Genomic DNA, 26775 nt, shown 5'->3' with positions numbered 1-26775 from the left:
CCCAAAAAAGGAGGAACCCCCCCCCCCCCTTACAACTCATTTGGTCCGGCCCTGCACACACACAAAACCGTTTATGTAGCCTTCACGTTGACTTAAAAGTGCTCGCAAGAAATCAGCGACACGAATTTGTGACGTTGCTACTTTCTTTGGTGTAAATCTCACAGGCTATGTTTCCACAACATGCTCATCCTTTCAACCGTTTCATACTTATTTTGGAGGGACATATCTATAGACCTCGATGATGTGTATCATTGCACGATTTTGCTTCACGTTATCAGAACAATTGTTTCTCTTATAGTCCGTTCCTGTGTCTGCACAGTCTGACCGTTCGTCAGACCCCCCCCCCCCCCTCTCCCCCACCCTCTTTTTTCTCTGTCTGTCTGTCTGTCTGTCTCTCTCTCTCTCTCCCTCTCTCTCTCTCTCCCTCCCTCTCTCTCTCTCTCTCCCTCTCTCTCTCTCTCCCTCCCTCTCTCTCTCTCTCTCTCCCTCTCTCTCTCTCTCTCTCTCTCTCTCTCTCTCCCCCTCTCTCTCTCTCCCTCTCTCTCTCTCTCTCTCTCTCTCTCTCTCTCTCTAATCACTGCTTGGCTGTATCGGAAGGGGGAAAACACACGGAGATCCATATATCGCAAATCGTTAGCAGCCTTTATAGCTGGCTGGAATCCTTGACATGTAAAGTCAGCTGTTCCTATTATTATTTCTGGCCAAATTGCAATGCATGCACACACACACAGAAAATCAATGTGGTTTTCTAGCTGTTTGATTGGACTGCATGAACGAGAGAGGAGAGCTTGAGGGAGAGAGAGCGAAAGAGAGAGAGAGAGAGAGAGAGAGAGAGAGAGACAGACAGACAGAGACAGAGAGAGAAAGAGAGAGAGAGAGTGAGAGAGAGATAGAGAGAGAGAGTGAGAGAGAGAGAGAGAGAGAGAGAGAGAGAGAGAGAGAGAGAGAGAGAGAGAGAGAGAGAGAGAGAGAGAGAGACAGAGACTGAGAGACAGAGAACGATGAACGAACGAACGAACGAATGGTTTACTGCGTAGGCCGTTGGCCCATTGCAAAAAAGGAACAGTGGGCTTGGGACATAAACAAAAATCGGGAAAAAAACACAATAGTTGGAAAGTCCGACTGTTGGAATAACGCGTCACGAGTACCGTATCGATCGCGGTTAGTCTTTTCTCGAAACATTGTCTTTCTGTACACTTGATCGTTCATGCGACCGACAATAAGTTCATCAACCAAGCGTGGCCCTGATTGCAGCAGCGATGATGAGAAGGTCTTGCGTCAGCCTTTCCTTGATGTCCACCAGTTGGTCAGGCTGGAGGGGAGGCTCCTTGTGAAGACAGTTCCAAGCCCTCAACTCCGTCTGTGTCCACAGAGAGAGAGAGAGAGAGAGAGAGAGAGAGAGAGAGAGAGAGAGAGAGAGAGAGAGAGAGAGAGGGAGAGAGAGAGCGTGAGAGAGAGAGTGCGTGTGTGAGTATGTGTGTTTGTGTGTATGTATAGGCAGTGTGTATGTGTGTGTGTGTGTGTGTGTGTGTGTGTGTGTGTGTGTGTGTATTTGTGTGTGTGTGTGTGTGTGTGTGTGTGTGTTTGTTTGTAGCCTATGGGAAGGGCTCCTAATATGGACCACTTTTTGTTTCATGCTGATAACTAGCTTGTTTTCTTGCGAAGAAGTTTCATTTTGTGTTTGGTAGTCCTTCTCTCTTAGGTTAACCGTTAGGCCTAATTAGAGTGAAATAGCTTTGATAGACATTTACAGAAAAAATCACAAAGGGTCTGAAGCGGCCTGCACGAATCACTGTAAAAAGCCCCCTATATTTCAAAATAACATGATACAACTTAGTGTACAAGTCAGCCTAATTAAAATAGGCTCTAGATTTATCTGTTTCGGGTTGATGAGAGCATTATTTGAAGCACACCAGTAAACTAAAGAAGCTTATCAAAAACAGAGTGAAAATAAGTGAAATTATCAACTTCCACGAAAAGAAAACTTTTTGTTGTATTTTTTTTTAAATCTCGAGGGCTAGTTATAGGTTATTTCCAGCAAGCTTCTTAATGAATTAATGAAAATAGCCTTTAGCTTTTATTTTTTGTTCGATTTGTTGAAGGTGGTCCATATTTATAGGGGACTCGCACATACTTTGAGATTTTGCTATTATTTTTTGTTTGCAGTAGAAACTCGGAGTCAACACTGCTAAAATGTAACATACGGTCTTAGCTGTCATATATAGTAATTTTTGTGTGATAAAACCTTTGGCTGTGGACCGGACAGAAACGAGTCCGTTTTAGGCGGCAAATTTAGAGTGAACGCTGCCAAAAGTGAAAAAAAGAGAAAAAGCCTAACGGTTTTAAGATTTCTGTTTCTGCAACTGTTTTGACATGTGCAAGTTATCCAGAGAGGGTGAATACAGCGAATAAAACTTTTTTGAGCGCTCTAGCGCCGTTAGTTTGACAGAACAGAAGGTGGTCCATACATGATTAGGAGCCGGTCCATATTAGGAGCCCTTCCCCTATAATATATTATAGGCAGTGTGTGTGTGTCAGTGGTGTGTATGTATAGGCAGTGTGTGTGTGTGTGTGTTTGTGCGTGCGTATGTGTGTGTGTGTGTGTGTGTGTGTTTGTCTTTTAAGGGAACCTTTTGTGATATGCACGAATGTAAAATCATGCCTTAAAACTATTTGTATCAGACGGTACAATGTGTTTTGCCAAGCTTTGAAAGAAACACAATCCTCTTCATTTCACAGTTGAGATCATAGGCCTACCTAACCTGAAACCAACCCCAGTGTTCTCTCGGATAACACAATCGCGATATTTTATCTTGACATGTCATATACAATCAGCCACAGCATAGGGCATATCACACATTGTTTAGTCATACAAGAATATGCACGGATACAGGTACCACAAGAAACTTGAAATACAAGTAGGCTATAGCCTTAATTCAACATTAATTGCCAGTCTAACAATCAAGGCTTGTAGAAAACCAAAGCTGAGAACAACTCACCTCAGGGTAGAAAAGAACAGCGCCATTATGTGTGTACGTAATCCCGGACCAACAGTCTAAATCCCTCGAGGCTAAGCCATAGGGTGTGTGTGATAAGTCCGATAGAGCACATTTGCTCTCGTCAGCGCACAGAAAAGTTTTCAGCGGCACATTCACAAAACAGTCACATGAATCAAATACAGTGACTTTCGACACTAGTCCTTGCACAGATCCCTAAAACTGTCCGTTTTTGTCTCCTTCGCGTGTGTGAGGTTCCACTTTGTACTGTTGTGTGTTGCCACACAGAGCGAAGACTAGACTGTTTGAATGGGGGAACCGCTGATACACGCGCGCCGGCTGTGCTGAATGGCTCACGGCGCAAGCGTAGCGTCTGTCGTTGCTAGGCTCGGGCTGCACAGGGGCTTGTAACTGCCTCGTGGAGGGTTTAAACTTTCTATTTGGTGTTTAACGTCGTTTTCAACCACGAAGGTTATATCGCGACGGCATACCTGTCAAGTACTTTTGGCCTCTGACCATAGTAAATGGCATAAGAAACCATAGTTGGGGATCAAAAACCATAGTTAATGCGTGGATCAGGATGTGGTTAAACGCACAAATTCAACTTCTCACGCATACACACTAAACCAATCAGATTGTTTTTCGCAAACTAAAAGTAAAACACATAAATTCCTTTCTACACAAACTGCTCTTTATTTACCACTACATGTAATACATTTACACTGCACTCTTGTTCGTTCATTTTTTTTGTCACTTGTCACTTGTGTTCTTTGTTGTATTCATCTGTGCAAATCTTTGCTTTGTCAATCATGCTGCCAGTCACCTTAAAATCATGGCAGCATGCATCAGAGTTAATTTTGACCTGTAAGAAGGCAGTCAGTGTGTCAGCTCCCAGACTGTGATCCAGCACTTGAAGGTGTTGCAGGGTTTCACTGCCAAATGGAAATTTATTCAACATTTTCCTCACACAGGCCATGTAGAACTGGCGCACATCATGCCAGAACTTCTGTTGTGTGGCTGGTGCAAGCTCCTCCTCAGAAATGAATGAACGGCAGTCCATGCCAGCAAAAAAAAAAAAAAAAAAAAATTTTTTTTAATTTTTTTTTTTTAATGCTGAAAATGCGTATGGGTTGAGGTATACGACGTAGGACCCAAAAAACACCGAAAATCCGTAAGAATTACGCAGAATGCGTAGGACTTGACAGGTATGCGACGGGAACTTTCTCTTGTAAAGTTTGATTGTTGTTGGTTTGTTCGTATGATGGTGCGTAGATTTTTTTCTGTGCGTGGTTTTTGTAACGGATGAAAATCACTTATCAGCAGTATTTGGAACAGTTAGTGAGTTCACACAGTGCTTCAAATAAAATTACAATTTCTGATCTGCAAGGATCCTCAGTGTTTTCCTCTAGATTGTCTGGCAGCAAAAAACCATCATTTTTACGATAGCTATCGCGATCAAAGCAAACACACACAACTATCCACCCATGTTACCATGTACCCCCTTCCCCCTCCAGCACCTTGCCAGTCTAACACACACACACACACACACACACACACACAAATCATTAATACACACACACACACACACACACACACACACACACACAAATCATTAATACACACACACACACACACACTTGGCATGTACCCTAAGTCAAAGACCTTATCATTTTCAGATTACCTTTAAACTTGTACAGTGGTACCTGTGATGTGAGGCCCCTCTGATGAGTGAACACCTCCCATGAAAGGACACCTTCTGGATCCCTTCGTTTATCTTTGCGACCAAAATAAACCTGTCCTGACAGCTGTAGGCCACCTGCAATGAAGGGACACCTTTAACTGGTCCCAAGGGCGTCCTTTCATCGCAGGTCCCACTGTATCTGATTTGGGGACCTGGGATGAGACTGCCAATCCACTTATAATTGCCTCGGTTGATTGTGTCAGATTTACAGCAAAACAAAATAGAATACGTGCATGGCTATACCTTGTAGTGTGGTGAGTACCAAGCCCCTGTGGCCAGAACGCCCTGGTATGCTGTTAACTCAGCTTGCCAACATATTAAGCTAGCCGTTTTGCTTGGACTGCTTGTGGGGGAAGGGAAGTAATGAAATGATCCTTTGCTCGTGAACAAACCGCAGTACAAAACTACATGTTCAAAGACGACCACTGTGTGTGTTAGTGTGTGTGTGTTATTTTGTGTCACATTGTGTGTGTGTGTGTGTGTGTGTGTGTGTGCATTGTTTTTCTTTTCATTCTGACCTGGCACATGTACTTTAATTTCCGACAGCATAAGCATTATATTTGTTACTTTCCTAATTTCAACTTGATATGTTTGACATGGTTTTGTTGACTTAAAGAAACATATGTTATTTCTTACTTTTATGTTTTATTTTTATCTTTTTACTTGCAAGATGAAGAAGAGTCACCTCTGTGACTGAAAACACACACACACACACACACACACACACACACACACACACACACACACACACACACACACACACACACACAGGTAGAGAGATGCAATAAAAGCAAACAAAATAAAGAAAACATAATAAAATAAAAAGAGATTCAGTGTGCCATGGGTACCTGCTCCTCTTCTCTGTTTCATAATTGAAAAATACTTTTTTGGAAAAGGGCAATACAGGCAGCCCTACTCTTGCAGGCTGAGAATTAAGTCAGCAAGGGGTCATTAGCTTTCACAACAAGCTTTCTGGTACTGTGCACACAAATGTGTGAGGACTGGGTGGCTGAGTGGTAACGCACTTGCGCTCGGAAGCGAGAGGTTGCGAGTTCGACCCTGGGTCAGGGCGTTAGCAATTTTCTCCCCCCTTTCCTAACCTAGGTGGTGGGTTCAAGTGCTAGTCTTTCGGATGAGACGAAAAACCGAGGTCCCTTCGTGTACACTACATTGGGGTGTGCACGTTAAAGATCCCACGATTGACAAAAGGGTCTTTCCTGGCAAAATTGTATAGGCATAGATAAAAATGTCCACCAAAATACCCGTGTGACTTAGGAGTAATAGGCCGTGAAAAGTAGGATATGCGCCGAAATGGCTGCGATCTGCTGGCCGATGTGAATGCGTGATGTATTGTGTAAAAAAATTCCATCTCACACGGCATAAATAAATCCCTGCGCCTTGAATATGTGCGCTATATAAATTGCATAAAATAAAATTAAAAAAATTAAAAATAAAAAAAAATCCCTGCGCTTAGAACTGTACCCACGGAATACGCTCGATATAAGCCTCATATTGATTGATTGATTGATTGAAATGTATGACTGATATTAACAAGTGTGCACTTACAAAGACATTTTGACCAAATCTGCAGAATGCTTTGTGTACTTATAAAGTCAAACGACAAAGCCAATTGATCGGACTCGCGCTATAGAAAAGTTATTTATCATTATTATCATTATTAATAAAAGTCTTTTTTGTGCCTGGATCAAGGATGGAACACGAGATCAAAGATCCCGCAATGAACTGCATTAACTCTGCAGCTGTACTAAGGTGTGAAAGAAATGCAAGGACACTGGAATCAGTCAAGCAACTTTTCCATATATACAAAATACCCGTGTGACCTGGAATAATAGGCCGTGAAAGGTGGATGCAGCGCCTAAAGGCAGTCGATCTACTGGCCGATGTGAATGCGTGATATATTGTGTAAAAAATTCCATCTCACACGGCATTAATAGGTAACATGCGCCTTGAGTCGCCTTGTGTGGTGAGATACGTGCGCGATATAAATCCTCGTAAATAAATAAAAAATAAATAAATATACTCTGTTACAGTCACTCTTAACATTTTATTCTCAGTGAGCGATGGAACCTAGCTGAGACCAAAGACGCCACAGTAAAATACAACAACTACCAGGTTATGACAAACGTCTCTGCAAGACAAACCCATTACCCGTACACAGGTGTGAAATAAACGTAAAGACACAGGAGTCAGTTCACAAACCTTTCCATGCATACAATTTAAAAAGTCATTCTAATAAGCATTTTATTCTGAGTGAATAAATCATAAAATGACCAGAAATGATTACATGTAATACAAATTGTCATTTCATGAGGGGGGAAGGGTGAACATTGAATGCAAAAGACAGCACTGGTGTAAATGAAGAGTGCTTGTCATAGTTACAGAGTTCTGCTATTTTGTATGTATACTGTATTCCTACAGTAAAACTTTGTTTTTTTTCTTCTTCTGCGTTCGTGGGCTGAAACTCCCACGAACACTCTTGTTTTTTGCACGAGTGGAATTTTACGTGTATGACTGTTTTTTACCCCGCCATTTAGGCAGCCATACGCCGCTTTCGGAGGAAGCATGCTGGGTATTTTCGTGTTTCTATAACCCACCGAACTCTGACATGGATTACAGGATTTTTTCGTGCGCACTTAATCTTGTGCTTGCGTGTACACACGGGGGTGTTCGGACACCGAGGAGAGTCTGCACACAAAGTTGACTCTGAGAAATAAATCTCACACCGAACGTGGGGACGAACTCATGCTGACAGCGGCCAACTGGATACAAATCCAGCGCGCTACCGACTGAGCTACACTACTCAAAAGAATTCAAGGGCCAGTGTCATTTTTGACATGGCTTGAAAAATAAAGTGCAGACTGAACAAAATGGTGTTTTTTTGCCAAATAAGCAACAACAGTGTTACGCAATGTTCAAGACAACGTGTTTTTGATAAGGGTTCAGATGAGCGTTTATTCAAAGTGCTACACGGGGCCACAAAAGAAACGCAAAATTTACGTGAAAATGCCAACTTTTCAAACGCGTCTAGCTGACGCAGCACACCTGCGCAGACTGAAAACTGCAATGCACGTGCAAGCCGTAGCTTTTGTGAGCAGACGTCAACCAGTGTTGCAGACCAACGGGTATGTAAGGCCACGTTTCTTGAGCATTTTTAACCATGCCCCCAAGACGCCGACTGAGTGATGCTGACAGAGGGAAGGCCGTGGCCTGGCTCCAGGAAGGTGTAGCAGTGCGGGAAGTTGGCAGGCGACTGAAAGTGACACATTCTGTCATACAGAGGCTGAGAGACCGCTTCAACAACACCGGAAGTGTGCAAGAACCAAGGAGGGCTGGGCGCTCACGAATGACGACCAGGAGAGAAGACCGCTACGTCATCGTGTCAGCCCTGCGTAACAGAACCGCCACTGCAAACACGCTCAGGGGGCAACTGCGAACAGCCACCAACATCCTGGTCAGTGACCAAACTGTTCGCAACCGTCTGCACGAGGTGAACATGCGATCAAGGCGGCTAGGGCTCATCGTGCAGCTCGTCTGGCCTGGACCCGGCGTCGTCAGGATGGACTGGCCCTCCCGTTCGCCCGGTCTGAACCCAATCGAGCACCTTTGGGATGTCCTGGGGCGACTGATTCGAGCGAATCATCCTCCTCCACCAAACCTCAACGTCCTGTTCCACACTCTGCAGCTGGAGTGGCAGGCGATCCCTAGAGAACACTCTGCAGTCATTGGTCAGGTCCATGCGTCAGCGTTGCCTCGACTGCATCAATGCCAATGGAGGTCACACTCGTTATTGACTCGTGTGATTCCAATTGCTCTCTGTTCTGAATTTTGAAAATGGAGGTATGTCCATTCAAATGAAATTTTCTCGATGAATAATTCGTGTTGGTTAATGAAATTGTAACCGATCGAACAAGAAGTGAATAAATTAAAGTTCTGATATATGTTTTCTGTTGTTTGTCTTAATTGCTTTGAATGGTGAATGACCAACTGAGTGGCCCTTGAATTCTTTTGAGTAGTGTACATCCTCGCCCTAGACTTTGTTTGAATGAGTTCATTCTACATACAGCTGAAAAACCCTGCTACAACAGCCTTTTCTTAGCTTCATATAAAAAGATCAAATTCATATAAAATGCAAAGTTTGTTATAATAAACAAAAACAACATATATATATATGCACACCCCCCGCAGGTTAGGGGGAGTCCCATATTGGTTGGGACGAGAAAGAATTTACCCGATGCTACCCAGCATGTCGTAAGAGGCGACTTAACGGTTCTGTTTCTCCTTTTACCCTTGTTAAGTGTTTCTTGTATAGAATATAGTCAATGTTTGTAAAGATTTTAGTCAAGCAGTATGTAAGAAATGTTAAGTCCTTTGTACTGGAAACTTGCATTCTCCCAGTAAGGTCATATATTGTACTACGTTGCAAGCCCCTGGAGCAATTTTTTGATTAGTGCTTTTGTGAACAAGAAACAATTAACAAGTGGCTCAATCCCATCTCCCCCCTTTCCCCTATCCCATCTCCCCCCTTTCCCCGTCGCGATATAACCTTGAATGGTTGAAAACGACGTTAAACACCAAATAAAGAAAGAAAGATATATATGCACAGATTCCTGTAACATATTCAGAACAATATATTCCACTGAATGTTTAAATACATTCTTATTTCATTGTTTGAACACTTCAGCAGGAGGGAACGCCTTTCAAATAACCAGCTGGAGAAGGGAACAAAATATCAGCTTTCTCCCAAAATAGCCCTGTGCCTGTGGAAGTGACACCATATGCAGAGTGCACATTTTGAGATTCATTCACTGTTACGAGAAACCTCACATGGGGCAAAAATGGGAGATAGTAAAAATTATCTCCACTCCAAATCAAACTGTCACACTTACATAGTCATTAGTCAAAGACAAAAACAAACACTAATACACACAAACGAACATTTGTTACCTTATGTTCAGAACTCAACTGTTAAACTCTGGTATAGTTTGGCTTCCATGAAGGTATAGATTGTTATGTTATTTTCACCAAATCATAACATGTTCATGCATTAATACTGCACCAGTTAGCAAAATTTAATTAAGACTTGTGGTTGGCTCCTTGCAAGCGGCTAAACATTTTGTCAGATAAGTTTTGTCTAATGAATGTTTGTCGGTGCACTTAAAAGACTGTTGGGTTGATATATATATATATATATATATATCTGTGAACGCAAAGTTTTGTTTTGTCAATAATTAACGTTCTACCTTTCTTTTTTTTTTATTCTGAATTTTGGAACTTGGCAGTCTATTTATTTATGGATTTTTGTTTTCATCTGACTTGCATATATATATAATATATATATATATCACTTTAAAATGTATTCTATTCCATTTGCTGATTTACTTCTGCTGGTAGGTTTTGAGTAAAGATTTAAAATACTTCACATGAGCAGGGTAAATATAAAGTGCCACGGTGTAACAAAATTGCTGCATATTTAATTTATTTTCACTGACCAAAGTTGTCTTGCACAGTTTAGCCACACGCATTAACAAGCACATAAAGACGCATAGGACGGTTTGAAGCCTCCTTAAAATGATTTTAACTGAAGCCTGAATATATATGCATTGTGTATTATGCACTTACGCACTCAAACCAATATCCTCAAAACTGAACAACTCCACAAGCCTAAAGTTGCACCGGCAGCTGGTTCCCCCCTTGTATCTCGATGTACATGGACTATACGGTCTGCCACATTATCTCCCACTGCCTCCTCTTGTGTATAGAGGCAGTTTTAAACATTCTCAACCATATAAAGACATGTAATCTACACAAAAATGAACATTCCACAAGCCTAAAGTTGCACCAGTTGGTTCCCCCCTTGTATCTCGATGTACATGGACTGCATGGTCTGCCGCATCATTGCAAACTGACAGGACACAGCGTTCGTGTTCTCCACCTCTTCCCCCCCCTCCCCCTCCCCTGGCTCAGCGTGCGTGTTCTTCATGTGGACCTTGAGCTTGCCCTTGGCGGCGAAGGTCAAAGGGCACTTTGTACACGGGTGGGTCTTGGTGGACTTGCCGTGCACATAGGCGCAGTGCTGCCACATGTTGCTGTTGGAAACGAAGGTTGCGTCGCACATCCCGCACTTGTACGGCTTCTCTCCCGTGTGTGTTCTCACGTGAATCTTCACCTGGGGAACATTTAATGAATGTTCTGTGAAAAATGAAACCAGGGCCCATGCACATGCACTCAAGCACACACACACACGCACGCAGAGGAATCTCCTGTTAGTCTTTTTTCTTGGCAACACATTCTCTTGGCATCACATTCAGTCACTTAGTTAAAGAATCTTCACTTCACCCATGGGAATACTCCCATTTCAGGCCATATAGAAAAATTATTACCTGTCTTTATGCCTCAAGCTTCATCTGTTATTGTTTCCAACATACTGCAGGTTCGGTATCTAGACTTGTATTAGTTAACTAACCAAATATGCCACACCTGAAATTTGCAATGTAAACTACTTGTCAACCTCAGGAAAGTTTTCAACACTATACACATTGCCAGAAAATAAATGACTAATTCTCTTTCTTTCTTTATTTGGTGTTTAACGTCGTTTTCAACCATTCAAGGTTATATCGCGACGGGACTAATTCTCTGAATTTAATCTGATTCTGATGGCACCATTAAAAGACACAACGGTAACATTAAGATTTCAAATGACTGTTTGGTGGTTAACTGTCCCTGCAGAGTTTGTGCCAGGCAAGAACGGAAAACAGTAAAAAAAATAATTAAAACAATCTACAAAAGTCTAGGTCTAAAAGAGGGAAGTAGTTTAAAAAAAGAGGTACATTTACAGATTCTAAGCAAAGAAAGTTGAACAAAATTGGTCTTAAAAGGTTTTTTTTAGAATGGTCAAGTGATCTTATTTGTGCTCAATCTGGCCTCATCCTTAACTGGTCACTTACTTTATCATCACCACACTTTTCCAAGATTATCGCTCTGCTGTGTACTTTGACTCTTTCTTTGAAATGACCTCACCTTTTGAGAGTCCCTGAACTTGAGACCACAGTACTGGCACTGAAAGGGTTTCTCGTTGGTGTGTTTCTTTCCGTGGGCGTACAGAGCCGGTTTCTGCTTGAAGGCTGCACCACAAATTTCACACTTGTAGCGTCTCTCCTCACTGTGAATCTTGATGTGGTCTCTGAGATAGTACACGCTTACAAATGACTTGCCACATTTGTCACACACATGCGGCTTATCCGTCCCATGAGTCTTTATATGCTTGTTAAGGCGTGAGGGGAATTTGAAGGACAGTCCACATATGGCACACTGGTGCTCTTGTCGATTGTGAACGCGACTGTGCTGCCGTAGAGCGCTTTTGTTTTTGAAAGATTTGTCACATTGCTGGCACAGGTACTCTGAGATGTGCTTGGTTTCCTCAAAATGATCGGTCAACTCCTGCAGGTCTGTGAACGTTAAATGGCACTGCGGACATTCATGCCCTCTGACCCTCGGCTTCTTGAGGGACTCCTCCTCAAAAGAATTGAACAGTTCATCTAGAGAAAAAGCGGGGTCATCTCTGACATCTCCACCATCTTCGGCTCTAGCAGTATCTTCAATCTCCGGCCAATCCTGGTCCAAAAAATGATTGTCGTCAAACCCAGCCTGCTCCTCATCAGAGGAAGGAGGCTCTTGCACCTTGGGTTTTTCGTTCTTCTCACAAGATCTAGGTGGCTTTTTCCGCCTGGTAGATCGTCGCGTGGGCTGTACAGTAGTGCTCACTGACTCAGCCTTGACAACACAGTCTGACTGTGGGGAAAATGGAGTCTCCGACTGTTTTTCTGCGACTGACGAAACTCCCTGCACCTCAGTCGACTCATGGGACAGAGCTGGTTGTGGAGGCGTGGCCTGTGAGATCAGCTGACAGTTAACGCAGAAGAGAGTGAGAGGGTTGTGACACTGATGGCAGCGAATATCTGACTTGAGTTCGCCTTCCTTCTCAGCTTTATAATATCTGCAACATTTCAGATAACAAAATGAGTGAATTACATGTATTGTCCGCTAACATGATAACCAGTAGGCTGAATACCATATCTTTCAGTAAACTGCTTTCAGAAGTGTTCAGTTTCTGTTTAAAAAATGTTGAGTCCAAAAAATAAAAAAGACAAAGAAGGTTCATCTTATTACTGTCAGTCAAACACTTTCATAAGCTCACAGACAGACAGACACACAACACACACACACACCCTTGCACATACAGTAAAATCTCCCACAACAACCTTGAAAATTTCCAGGAAAATCGGTCTTAAAATGGAGGGGTCTTTACTGGGAATTTGCTGGTCGAGCTTCATCACACAAAAGGCAACAAACACAAACTCAGTCACACACAAACTACTCACAAAGACACCAGAAATCTTGTGATGGCAGCATTACTGGTGAGGCCCTCTGACGTGCCGATCTCGCGCCAGCGTTCAAGTATATCGTCATCAAGAGTGATGTGAGCTTTGGTTCTTTCCTTTTCCTTTGAATCCGACAGCCTTTTCCGTTTGCCTATCACTGAGTTCTGAAAGTGTGAACAATTTCAAAGGGTGTGTTTCAAAAGAACTGCGTAAATCTAAAATAAAACAGAAAAAAATTCAGAAAAACAGATTGTCAATTACATTAAAACACATACTGTATAAAAAGATAAATGTGTCCGAAAGCTTTAAAAGTTAGGTGTTTCCTACACTTAAACAACCTTTTGCTAATATCTTAGCTGAGAAAACATTCCAGACAATTAACATCACAGTTTATTCACTTAATTCAGTGCAAAACACATACCTGCGAATTATTAGGCGTTTTGGGTTTGAAAAGACCTTTGGCAATGAGGCGATCTCGCAATGTGTTCATGGGAACTTTGAACTCTTTGGCTGCTCGGTACATAGTCTTGCCATCGTACTGTACTGCTGTCATTGCTTTTTCCATCTGTGAAGAATCATAACTCTTGTACTGGATGCGCTTCCTGCATGCTGATTCCTGTAACATTGGAAAACAGAAGTTTGCATCAGACTGAGGCTCATTATATATGTGTGCATGTTGATGTAGATCTGAGCGTGATTAAACTAAAATACTTCTGGACATGTGCGGCACCGGCTGCATTGACTACAGAACTTATTAAAAGATTAGATCTAAGGAAAGAAGGGGACATAAGCACTGTGAATAATATAGCCGATACATGCAACAAGAATAATTGAATTCAGTTCTACATTAATAAATTTAATCGGCTCTGACTAGCTGACCCATGTTTCCTCCAGGCACAGTGAGGAAGCTTGCTGCAAGAGATGTGAGCAGGCCACAGTACATGTCTATAAATGCATTAATTTTGTGCTAACTTCATGACTTCCGGGTGCATTCCCCGCCATGAGTAGCATAGAAATCAATGCGCTTTTTCTCAGCCAAGTCGCTTTCTTTGGCCTATGCAACGAATTATATCAAGACAGAGCGCTTCAAGATGGCGACGATGATGTGCGATGTGTAAGAAAGTTTTAATACTTTAGCTAGCAGACGATTCGGTCAATGAAATTGTCTGCCAGAACGTTGTTAATGTTATGATGGGAATGTTAGCTGGGGTGGTCACTAAACCGTCAAAGGCAGTGGATCCCTCAGTTCACGGCGTATTAAACCACGCTGAGGAGGCCGCGACACGCTGCACACCATCATAGTTCCAACACCACCGCGATCTTGGAAAATGGTGTATTTGCAGCAGGTGAGCTCATCCAAAAACTGCTCGCAGAACGCTTAGCGTGCGCTTTTGTGCACAGCCCCAAGAAACGGGGTTTTGAAAAGCGCACTGCGATTGCTTTTGTGCGCACCACCCCGAGCAACTCATCTCAGTATACAGGAACTACTCCTACAGGAAGTGCACCTACAGGGAATGGACCCATTTTAATTTTCAGTCGATATAGACCCCTTCTGCAAAAGTATACATGTAGAATGATTCACGCCCTAACGTTGACTGTTAACGCCATTTTTTGTTACGTGGTAATTTAAACATAACAGCTTTCACTGGGTATAAAAGCCACCGTTACTAGGAGTTGGGTAAAAAAAAAAAACCCCGACCTATCGCGTTAACCTTCTTAGCACGATGGGCCGTTATTGTGGCTCGGTCGGTAGACCACGATGGGCCGTTATTGTGGCTTCGTTTGTATTTCGCGGTAATGCAGCAGACAAGGGCAACCATTGGCTTGCTTGTGTTGACCAATCAGAAGCATCGTTTGTCGAAGCTTTGTCGAAGCTTCCTGCCATGCTTTCGAGGTGAAAATTGCGAAGGTTTATCAGTGATTTTTCGACTTTGTTCGAAGTTTTTGGGCGACGTTGAAACGGAAATCGAAAGTGATCATGACGACGAGAACGTTCCTAACGATACCAGTGATGAGTCCATCGGAGATAGCGATTCTGACGGGGATTATGAAGGTAATTTGATTGTTTACATGTGTAAGAAGTTGACTCGATCCCGACGATCGATCTTTTCCTTGTTTTCAGTATATTTTGCATGGCATTGTCTCTGATTGTGATTACGATTAGTATTGGAACTAGTGATCTGTTTTGATTCGTGTTTGTTTTTGGATTACCCTCACCATAATAAAGGTAAGAAAACATAATTATTTTAATTGGATTGCTTATCCTTTTCTCTTTTCAACAGTATATAACTTTACTATGTTAGCATGAAAATCAAAGTTAGGAGGTGCCAATTACTAACCCTACCATGGAATAATCCGGAAGTCTGGAATAAGTGCAGTACTACGAGTGCACACAAATCAAAAGTGCAGTACTAAGAAGGTTAACATTGGGAAAACTGCACTGTAAAGTGTGTAAAGTTCGTCTGCTCGGTCAGTCTTTGTTGATTAATTTCTTCATTTTGCTTGAAAAATCTCACCTGGCTGTCGTCTGCGTCCATACCAACGTGCAATCAGGATGCCGAATCACCGATGCTGATTTCTGAATAAAAATGCATAGACGCTTACTGTGCAAAATATAAAATAATTTTAACTCATTCCATCTCCAAAGTGCGTTGTCGTCGCCGGAAGTAATTGCTTTTGTGATTTAGTCGGCAGAATGAGAATCACCCTGTTTAGGAAACAACTGCCATGTACGGATAATTTTTATTCGGTGGCAACGGCTTTGCATGCCTATTCTGGACACAAAGGGTCAACATTCATTTTCTAAAAAAAGAAGCAATGTGTGCACCATTATCTTTGCTCCGAACTGTTTCCGACTGTTTCAATGCCAGATCAGTGCGCAGGGGACACCACTGACTTTCACTTTTAAACGCCCGTGGGAATTACCGTTCTTTGCTGGATCCGCCAAGCAGGTTTCCGAAGCTGAAGGAGTGGACGAGTTGGGATGAGTTTTCAAACATTTTGTGTTACGTTCAGCTGCATTTCATAGCGTGCAAAAGCAGTCAAACGTAAGGTACATGAACTACAGCTAAACGGTTTTGAATGCGTTGATCTGTTGCATACTCTGCTCGAAGCATCAGTAAAGAGAGAACGCACGTCTGCACACACAGTGACACGCACCATCGATGATCGAGAGCTCGTTTTCATTTCTAATTTTGAATATATCAAGAATCTCCGATGCTCGTGTCTCACTTTGTTTTGGTCAGTAGTTTCCAACACTGGTGTTCACGTGACTGATTAAAAAACTTTTTTCATTTTTATTTTCGATTAAATCAGTGTCAGCACAGCATGTTTTCAATGTTATCCAATGAGATGAATTTCCTCTTCTATTCAACCAGAACCAGGAGCTGTTGAGCGTGAGACAGAGAGAGGCCCGAAGAAGCGATGGAAAAAGTGAAGTGGACGGCTGTTGTCCTGACCTGTTCGAACAAGAACTGGGCACATACTTTGCAAAACGGTGACTAATGTGGACTGTTTTATTATTTCTGTCTTGGTTGGTATAGTTGGGGTTGGTTGATGTTTGTGTTGTTTCTTTTCCTGTTTTGGAAGTGACGCCACATAACGAAGAGTGAACATTTTTAGATTCATTCTGTGTGACGACGTAGCTAACAAGTGGCTAAAATCAAGATACAGTCGAACTCGCTTAAGACGAATCACTGGGGATCGGAAAAAAAGTTCGTCTTAACCAAAATTCGTATTAAGAAAATTGATTGATTTTTTTTTTATTTTTTTTTTTTAAGGTCTTGTACATTTTATGGTGTTTCAATTTGTTTCTTTCGCAACTTTCATGCTGCTTCACGTTTAGACAATAAAGTGACATATTCAGTTACATGTTCATGTGTGTCTCATGTTGAGTGATGATTGTTGAGTTTGAGTGAGAGTGAGCACACAGATGTTTCATCCAGTTGTTACGTTTTTGGTCACACACACGCACACACTGACACTGTCCACATTCGCGGTGTTCCTATCATTTGTCCGGAATCACTTACCTTGGCGACGGGTAGCAAACCTTGGCCAATTTATTTGTTTTTTGTTTTTTGGTTGCAACATGATGTTCAAATCCAAATCGAAAGCACTGACTGACTGATAAACTATCGCGAACCGGCGAACGCAAACGTTGAGAGTGTGGTTTCCCTTGTCCAAGGGAAACCACTCTGGCATCTATATTTTTTGGCAATGGCTCCCGTTCAAAACATTGATGTTTCGTTTTTGGTATTCGCGAAGGAAATAAACGTCAGTCAGTCATTCATGTTCAGTGTCTGAGCTATCAATCACTTTGATTCTAAATTTGAAATTGTTTTGTGAGTACAGTGTAATCAGTTTAACTTTATTCAGTGATCGGTTGAGCAATGGTTCAAGCAGTCGACGTAAGGGAAGACTTTGACACATGATGTATTCAAACTTCTCAAATTCCCATGATATGTCGATCTCGGGACGAGTTTAAAGATTTCGTCATAAGCGTGAGTAAATTACAGACATTATGCATGCATGGGAATCCAAAAAGTGCTCGTTATAAGCAGAAATTCGTCATAAAGAATTCGTTTTAAGCATTTTTTTTAAGCATGAAGAAAGAGGTATTCAGTTGGGAACTTAAAACTAATACGTTATAAGTCAAAATTCGTAACTAGCGTGTTCGTTTTAAGTGGGTTCGACTGTAATTGCAAAGATTTTCCTGTTTAACCAGTTATTTTTGTTTGGAAAGCTACATCCTGATAGTAAGATATTGCAAGTCATTGTAACTTGTTCGTAACAAATAAAAGAGAAGAACTATAAATATGTACATGGCACGAGGATTTTGATTGTCACATGTGCATGTAGTTGTATTTATAACGTGTGCATATATTCGCTCAATAGCTGTCATGCAGTGTAGGTAACAGCTTTGCTAAACTATGAAGTTGTTCGATAATTTAAAACATTTTTTTTTCAGTTTGGAGAAAAAGTCCTGTTTTAATATCTGATCATTTTAATTATTTGATCGCTACAATTTTGATTGCAGAACTAGAGGCCCGACAAGCCAAGGGCAAGATCGACAAGGATGTGATTCTGTTGACGGTGGAGGATCCCAAGACAAATGTCGGTAGCGGTGGCGCCACCATCAATGCTCTTCTCACTGTGGTTGAACATATCTCTGCCAGAAAAGGCTACACTGTGAGTTGGCATTTGTTTAGACTATATGTTCAAATTTGCACATTTGTTCCCAAACAGGGTTGTGAGTTATTAGCTTCCCGTGGATTAGCCACAGTTTTTTAATTCAATTTTTTTTTTCCATTACTTGATTGTCCCATTGCTGGGAAGTTCGGGTCGCTTCCTCCGAGTAGAAAGCTAACAACAACCCGAGTAGCGCTACCCAAGTGTCTGCGTGTTTAGGTGTATTCAGCCACCTGCACTTATGGCAGAATGACCAAGGTCTTTTACTTGCCTCAGTGGTGACACGGGGGTGGAACATGAATACCCTCTCTGAGTCTGCACATAAAGTTGACTCGTGTCCGTCCTGGCCCGAATTCGAACCTGCGACCATAGGGTCACAAGTCAAGTGCTCTACCAACTGAGCTACCGGTCCATACAGTCTATACAGTTTTCCAGGCATAGTTTTAGCTGGTGTTTTGTTATGACCCTGGATGTACAAGAAGACTAACTTCCCTGAGCTTTGCCTTTTTTTTTCTAGGGCCAGGAGAAAAAAAATAGGGTCGGTCGGGTAATCGGAAACATTGATTTTTTTCTTGGCCTTAGTATCAACCTTCTTTTCAGGCTTGTTTTTTGTGTGTGTCTTTTTACGAGCCTCCGATGAACAAACACTTAGAATGTAAGCTGTTTTAAACTGTTATGAACTTTGCAACTGATTTCGGGCATGTATTAATTTTGACATATTTATTTTTACAGGTGATCAATCCAGATGTTCTGAATGATGTCCACATTCTGATTCTACACCATGTATGTAATTAATCAACTCTGTCTGTCTCTGTTTTGACTTTGTTTTGGGAAAACAACAGATTACATGTACCTTGATCAGAAATGTTTATGACAAGTTTACTTTCTAGAAGTAGAACTCTGTATGGAGGGCCTAACTGTAATGTAAAACACCGGTTTTGATTTTGTAAAATAGGAACGCCCTCATGTTAAAATCATGCAGATTGTAAAAGTATTGTGTATGAACATGATAAGTACAAAACATTTTTTTTAGACACCTCATCTTGTTATAACCCTCCCTCCTCCCCCCCCCCCCCCCCCCCCCCCCATTAGACCATACCCCACCTCCTTAAAATATACTTGGTGATATAAGTTGTAACGCTGATGCTATAAGCTTATTGCTATAAATATCAATGCAGGGTACATCTTATTCCTACGATGCATGCGGGCGGCCATTCACAACTCTTCCAGCGAAATTCTCCTCATCAGCATCTGATGATCTCGTCTGCAATGTTGATCTCATCTTCAGGCTCATCACAGAAAAGGTGAGAACATAGAAGATTTTTTAATTTATGAGCATCTGATGATCTCGTCTGCAATGTTGATCTCATCTTCAGGCTCATCACAGAAAAGGTGAGAACATAGAAGATTTTTTAATTTTTTTTTTAATTTTGATGGGGTTTCACTGTATTTGACTTGCTTTTGTCTCTGTTCATGAATGGTTTTGTGTACTTTACATTGTTGTGAACGATTGTAAATGAAAAGTTCAAAAGCATTATTTTTCTGTCTTTTGTTCTGTTCTTGCTGCTGTGATCCTCTCAGTTTGCCTGCAGGTGTTTACCTGGGGAAAGGTTTTCTCTTGCTTCTATTGAGTCAAACTTTCCCACTTGACATTATAATCCAGACATTAGTGAGGGGTGTGTTTGAAACAAGTGAACAATGAGCACGTGTGCCTCTCTCACAACCTGCACAAACCCAGCACATTTATTTGTTCGTCAATTCTGTCTTTCCCACACAATCACATGATGTTTAATGAACATGTTTCAGATAGCAGCCGGGTCAGCACCTGGCGTTTGGGTCAGTAGTCTGGACATGCTGCTGGCTATTCCTGCAGGAGCTGGTAAGAATCATGAAACAAGAATTGTAGGTTATTGGAACATTTAAATGAAAATAAACAAAACTTTACATTTACAGTGCGTCTTTTAAGCAGACAGACAGACAAACACTTATTGTACAAATACTGAACTTATCACCAAATCGTTAATGAATCTTGCATGCAAGATGGTATGAAAGCCATGTTTCAACAACATATTTTGTAAAATTTGAATGCAAAATAAATGCGTTGCTTATTGATTGAGGGAACATGAGAACTTTGATTGTGATCCATGCATAGAAGCAACATGATTTTATGAGAATGTTTGAGTTAAGCTTGCATTTGTTTTGTTTTTGTCATTGTTTCATTGTTTTTAGAATGCATTTTTTAGATCTCATCAATTAGAATAAAAATAGTGTGTCTTATGCATCTGACCAATATTTTTCCCCTATACTGCTGTGGGAACATGTTTTGTGTGTTTAATTTTGTTATTCATTGATCAAGATTCGTTTTTCCGCCAAGATCTGACCTGGAAACCTTGCGACGCTTGTCTAGTGACCATGCCAGCAAAAGTCCAGTATGGGAAGGATCATGGGGTCTGCAAGATGGATACACAGGTCAGTTTATTGCATGTTTTATTTTGTCTTTATTTGTGTGCGTATGAAAGCTACACTTGCACTGGCCGCTGCTAATGACTAACCACTCGCTGTCAGACCCTTCTCACAGCTAATTTATACATTCCGTGTGCACTCCCTCACTCTCACCATCCTCTCCTTATTACCCCCCCCCCCCCCCTTCCGTTTTCCCGATCGTTCTCACAGGACTCTGTGACCACTCCCTACTGCATAACAGCTCACCTCCTTCCCCCCTCACACTCCAATGAATACAAGAGCACGAAGAAAAACAAGTAGCTAGTTATGTTTTTTGTTGCTTTCTTGTCACTGGAAGTATATAAACGGTTCTAACTTGTCTAATGTATCATTCTGTGTGATGAAGCATACAAGCAACACTGGTTCAATTTTCTGTTGAAATGTACAGAGCATGGTGGAAAACATCCTGTATCAGAAAGGGGATGAAGCCCTGCAGTCATGCAAGAGGCAGGATGGCACTGTTCCTGTGGTAAGTAGCAGTTTCAACATGGCAAGCAGTTTGTTGTTAGCCGAAAAAGAAAAAAATTTTTTTTGACAAAGTAAAACAAATTAAGGTTGTTAGATCATCTGCTTTTTTAAATTTTTTAATTTTTTTTATTGAGGATTTAAATTTTTTTATTTACAAAGGCACATGAAGCTCTTTTTTCTTCTTTTTTTGTTGTTGACGGGTCCAAAAAAAGTTCTATGTTAGGGAGGAAAACATAGGGTTGTTTGGGGAATCGGCAACATTGAAGTTTATTTCTTGGTCTTTAGATAAAAAGACAGGAAGCTTCTGATTTTATGGATAGGTATTCTTTTGTGCTTATTGAGTGCACGTGACACGAGAATTACAATTACTGAGAATATGATTTGTGTAAATGTATGTGTCTTACAATTTTGTTTTTGTGTTGGCTTGGTGTCTGTTTAGATCTGTGGCATTGTGTACCTGAGCACGGCAGTAGCAGAGAAACTTCTGTCCTTTTACACCAAGCCCCCTCTTGATGCCTGTACATACTTTGGGCTCGACAGTGGGATGCCACCCCTGAAGGTACTGCACCAAGAGAGAGAGAGAGAGAGAGACACAGAGGGAGAGGGACAGACAAGACAGACAGAGACAGACAGACAAAGAGAGGGAGAGAAAGGGAGGGAGAGAGAGAGAGAGAGACAAACAGAGAGAGAGAGGGGAGGGAGTGAGAGAGAGAGAGAGAGAGAGATTTTTGTACATTAAACACGGGTATTTAACTTTGTGTTCATATAACCTCTTTAAACTAACCCCAATTGTTTAGACTCCCTCCTGTTTAACTCACTCCCTACGAACCACTGCTATCGCAGTGGTCCCATGCACACCACTTCCCCACGAACCACTGCGATAGCAGTGTTTGACCTTTGGATTTTTTTAGCTCAATGACGTCAATTTTTGTACGAAAATAGAGAGGCTGGCTCTCAAGTTTAACCAATCGTCTGCAAATTACCAAGCTAGTTTCACTTCTGTCTGCTGTAGAACGATGACGCGAGGTTTGATTTCGTACTCGCTGGCTTTGTGCAAATTTGCATAACAACAATGGCGTCTACCAATACGTAGTGAGTAGTGAGTGAGTAAACCACACGAATTTGAAGTGATGGCCCTGCGTTCAGCGTAATTTTGATGCCAGAAAAAGGGTTATTTATACCCCCCACCTAAATCAGCTATTTTCTAAATAAAACACTTGAAACTTTGCACTGAAGGGCATCAACATATCAACAGTAAACCCTGAAAGTTTCAAATATCTGTGTTGAGTACTTCTTTAGTAATGATTTTTTTACCAACTAATACAAATGGCCAGTATACAGTGGAAAGCATAGGAAAAATCGCACGGTAGGGAGATGTTGTTAAAGTGGGGTTCCACTGTACTTGAACTTCAGTTTAAAGTGAAAAAAGACTGACTTTGTTTTAGCCACGTGATTGTCATTTCCTTTGAGACTAAAGCCCTTCTTTTTATATTTAGTCAAGTTTTGACTAAATATTTTAACATCGAGGGGGAATCGAAACGAGGGTCGTGGTGTATGTGCGTGTGTGCGTGTGTGTGTGCGTGTGTGTGTGTGTCTGTGTGTGTGTGTGTGTAGAGCGATTCAGACTAAACTACTGGACCGATCTTTATGAAATTTGACATGAGAGTTCCTGGGTATGAAATCCCCGAACGTTTTTTTCATTTTTTTGATAAATGTCTTTGATGACGTCATATCCGGCTTTTCGTGAAAGTTGAGGCGGCACTGTCACGCCCTCATTTTTCAACCAAATTGGTTGAAATTTTGGTCAAGTACTCTTCGACGAAGCCCGGGGTTCGGTATTGCATTTCAGCTTGGTGGCTTAAAAATTAATTAATGACTTTGGTCATTAAAAATCGGAAAATTGTAAAAAAAAATAAAAATTTATAAAACGATCCAAATTTACGTTTACCGTATTCTCCACCATTTGCTGATTCCAAAAACATATAAATATGTTATATTCGGATTAAAAACAAGCTCTGAAAATTAAATATATAAAAATTATTATCAAAATTTTTTTTTCGAAATCAATTTAAAAACACTTTCATCTTATTCCTTGTCGGTTCCTGATTCCAAAAATATATAGATATGATATGTTTGGATTAAAAACACGCTCAGAAAGTTAAAACGAAGAGAGGTACAGAAAAGCGTGCTATGCAGCATAGCGTAACCACTACCCCGCTCTTCTTGTCAATTTCACTGCCAATGCCGTGAGCGGTGGACCACGAGTATACGGTCTTGCTGCGTTGCATTGCGTTCAGTTTCATTCTGTGAGTTCGACAGCTACTTGACTAAATATTGTATTTTCGCCTTACGCGACTTGTTTATCTTTTTTTTTAGTTGTCTCTGTTTTTTGACGTCCTGCTGCCCATGACGACAGTTGTCTCGGAGACGGACTTTGTGCAAGGGGAGAGAAGCACGACTTATGGTAAACCGGCAGCAGGGGCAGGTGACTCCAGGGACAATATGGCCATTGCTCGCAAGATGCTGTGGAAGGAGCTGCATGGATACAGACTTCGAGCATGTAAGGAGAACTTGCTGTAGGAAAATCAAAACGATGGATATCGTGGTATTGGTATATATATGTACCTTTTCAAAAGAACTCCTTCCTATTTTAAAGCTAAGATTCAAACAAGATTATTCAGGCAGTGCAATTGGAAAGATGTTTACAAATATTTGTTACCTTAACCTCAAGTTGTGTCAAACCTTCTTTAGAAAGAAGAAGAGACTGGCTACGATTGATTGAAAACTTATGTAGACAGCGAGTGCTTTCGCTTGTTAGCTCCTCTGGGGTAAAAAAAAAATGAAGCAGAAATCGTGGTAAAATAAGAAACATTATTTAAAGTAAAGGGGGCACAACTCTGAAAGAAGAGTAGAAGAAAACCAATGTTTGCAGTCATGGTGGAAGGAGGCGAAGTCCACTACCTGACAAACCTGGCATCAGAGCACAAGAAGATGCTGCTTTGCTCCCCTGTTGCCATGGAGAGGGACGGCTTGACCTGGACAAACATGGTGCAGGCAGATGTCAAGGTCAGACAAGTCTAGATTTAATTTTTTTTGTAATAAATCATTGTTTGCTGTTTTTATCTCAGGGCTACGCGTTGTAGGGTTAATTGGTATCGATGTCCCACAATCTTTTTTTAAATTTTTTTACAGTTTACATGAATTTTAACATATTTTCTGAATCTTTAAGGCTTGAGGATGTGTACATACATTCTTATCAGCATTTATTTGTCAAAATAGAGTATGAAGGGTTACTTCTGATTGCTGTCAGTATTTGGAGGTTTTGTTTTTGTCTTTCAGACTTTAGTCAGCACTCTGCGTGTAACATAAACTAATCTGATTGTGCAACATGTGATACATTTTGCTGAGATTATAAAGATCGAAGTGAAAAATAAAAATGTTATATTCTCATTTATATTATATTTCACAATAGACGACTTTTGGAAATAACTCCTTTGGGTTTGTTGGTGTTGTGGATGATTTACCTTTTCTTGCAAAAGCTCTGACAAACAAAGGATAGCATAATCACTAGCGAGTGGTCTGTCGGAAACACGTGGACCAGAGCATGTGTTTTTGATGGATCTCTTGCTAGTGATTGGTCCATCCTTTGTTTGTCAGAGCTTTTGCAAGAACGGGTCACTCTCTGAACATCCATACAAACCCAACAGTTATTTTCGGAATTCGTCTCTTGACTGAACATCAGATGGGACGCAAACCAATTAAACAGCAATCGTGATTTCAGCCAGAGGTGCAACTGGGAGAAAACATTGCAGTAATCAACAGTGTGCTGAAAGGGGACATCACTGTGGGAAACAAGACTGTCATCTGCCACAGTTGTCTGTCCGGAAACATGGTTGTTGGCAAGGATTCTTTCATCAGTGGCATTTCCATTGAGCATCCTAAGGTAAACATAGTTGTGTGGAAAAAATGAAGTGTACCCCTCTCCTCCTCCTCCTCCTCCTCCTCCTGCTGTCTCTCTTGCGTTCAGTAGGCAAGTTTACTAACTCATAAAATCTATAAGACGGAAGATGACATGCAAGAAAAATCAATTCAAAAATAAACAGAATAAAAGTTGAAGTATCTAGGCTGGATTTTAAAGATGAACCAGGTAGTTCTGGTAGAAGAATTGCAGAAAAGCAGGTTTGTTGCAACGTAATAATCAGGAAAGTAAGTTTATTGAAACATAACAGTTTTATGTCTGGGGAAAAGAGATGTTGGCATAGTCCAAATTAACCCCCGTGGAAGTGATGTCACATATATACTGAAAGAAGAGGGACTGTTGAGATTCATTCAGTAGGACCGTGTGCCTCACATAGGGCTTGCTTCATTCATGGGCTGAAAATCCCACGGCTTTTACATGTATAACTGTTTTTACCCCGCCATTTAGGCAGCCATACGCCGCTTTGGTGGGAAGCATGCTGGGTATTTTCGTGTTTCTATAACCCACAAAACTCTGGCATGGATTACAAGATCTTTTCCCTACGCACCTGGTCTTGTGTTTGCAAATGAAGGGGAAACGGCACTAGCAGATCTGCACATAAGTTGACCTGGGAGATCGGAAAAATCTACACCTTTATCTCACCAGGCGCGGCCGGGATTTGAACCCACGACCTTCCGCTTAGGAGGCCGACGTCTTATCTTAGTTATTCACTAGGCCATAGCGCCTGTCCACATAGGGCTAAATCGGGTTATTGCCAAAATGTTGGCCATGGTTTGATTCTTCATATTTGTACATTGTCAGCTTACAATAAATGTCTTGTGTCTGTCACAGCCCAAGAAGAGAATGCAGTTTGCGGACAGCATGGTGGTGCAGGGTTTCAGTGTCTGCCTCAAGACCCTCGGTACCACCAGAAACGTGTTGACCGTTCACGGCCGCTTTGACAACATCAAGGTTGGTTTTTATATTGTGAAGGTTTGTTTTGTTGATTGATCTGTTTCATCCACAAAAGAAATGAACTAAGTTATTTCCATTCACTTAAGGACATTTAGCACTTCAGAGCGCTTCGTTTGAAGAGAAACATGAAGAGTTTGTTGTGCAATCATAATGGCCCCATCAGAAAAGGAGGTTGTTCAGTACTATACTTTGTTCAGGGTAGGCTCATCTTTTTTTTTTATGGTTATTTTGTATAGTATGAGAAGTACAGAAAGCTAATGGCAGAACAATTTTATGATGGAACTTCACATTAATATATATTTCTTTCCATGATCAGTGACTTTACCTGTTTCATTTTTCATTTTCATTTTCATTTTCATTGAGTCACTTGAGAAAAAGTGACTCTATGTAATCGGTCAGTGTTAGTCTGTCCGGCCGGCCGGCCGTAGACACCACCTTAACGTTGGACTTTTCTCGGAAACTATCAAAGCGATCGGGCTCATATTTTGTTTAGTCGTGACCTCCAATGACCTCTACACTTTAACGATGGTTTCGTTGACCTTTGACCTT

At 41.3% G+C, this 26775-nt stretch overlaps 3 protein-coding genes across 3 annotated transcripts in view; 1 reads left to right on the top strand and 2 right to left on the bottom strand.

Annotated features, from left to right (window-relative positions):
- Positions 1-3321, bottom strand: part of LOC138960815 (ankyrin and armadillo repeat-containing protein-like) — a 39292-nt gene extending 35971 nt beyond the window's left edge. Inside the window, exon 1 of the mRNA XM_070332463.1 lies at positions 3000-3321. The gene's annotated coding sequence lies outside the window, so the exon portion shown is untranslated. The remainder of the gene's footprint in view (positions 1-2999) is intronic.
- Positions 3322-9543: 6222 nt separating this feature from the next.
- On the bottom strand, positions 9544-15793 carry LOC138960802 (uncharacterized). Its single transcript, XM_070332458.1, has 5 exons — positions 15653-15793; positions 13558-13752; positions 13137-13300; positions 11776-12751; positions 9544-10924 (listed from the first exon to the last, which is right to left on the bottom strand). Exons 1-5 carry the CDS (start codon positions 15671-15673, stop codon positions 10586-10588), a joined length of 1695 nt encoding a protein of 564 aa, XP_070188559.1. The 5' UTR covers positions 15674-15793; the 3' UTR covers positions 9544-10585.
- A 291-nt stretch (positions 15794-16084) lies between these two features.
- LOC138960796 (L-fucose kinase-like) overlaps positions 16085-26775 on the top strand; it is a 49243-nt gene continuing 38552 nt past the window's right edge. Inside the window, exons 1-13 of the mRNA XM_070332455.1 lie at positions 16085-16188; positions 16514-16632; positions 18172-18323; positions 19056-19106; positions 19502-19627; positions 20130-20202; positions 20698-20792; positions 21214-21294; positions 21733-21852; positions 23670-23853; positions 24226-24359; positions 25075-25236; positions 26104-26223. Coding sequence (XP_070188556.1) covers positions 16560-16632; positions 18172-18323; positions 19056-19106; positions 19502-19627; positions 20130-20202; positions 20698-20792; positions 21214-21294; positions 21733-21852; positions 23670-23853; positions 24226-24359; positions 25075-25236; positions 26104-26223 — 1371 coding nt within the window. The 5' untranslated portion in view covers positions 16085-16188; positions 16514-16559. The remainder of the gene's footprint in view (positions 16189-16513; positions 16633-18171; positions 18324-19055; positions 19107-19501; positions 19628-20129; positions 20203-20697; positions 20793-21213; positions 21295-21732; positions 21853-23669; positions 23854-24225; positions 24360-25074; positions 25237-26103; positions 26224-26775) is intronic.

The sequence above is a fragment of the Littorina saxatilis genome, linkage group LG1 (genome assembly GCF_037325665.1).
Source record: "Littorina saxatilis isolate snail1 linkage group LG1, US_GU_Lsax_2.0, whole genome shotgun sequence".
NCBI classification, from domain to species: domain Eukaryota; kingdom Metazoa; phylum Mollusca; class Gastropoda; order Littorinimorpha; family Littorinidae; genus Littorina; species Littorina saxatilis.
Note: the sequence above shows the minus strand (reverse complement) of the source record. Positions and strands in the feature narration are given on the sequence as shown.

Coding starts and splice junctions, on each gene's coding strand:
- LOC138960802 (XM_070332458.1), bottom strand. CDS start 15,673: ATGGACGCAGACGACAGCCAG. Junction 13,753..15,652: donor TGGACGCAGACGACAGCCAG/GTGAGATTTTTC, acceptor CCAATGTTACAG/GAATCAGCATGCAGGAAGCG. Junction 10,925..11,775: donor AGTTCAGGGACTCTCAAAAG/GTGAGGTCATTT, acceptor AATGTTCCCCAG/GTGAAGATTCACGTGAGAAC.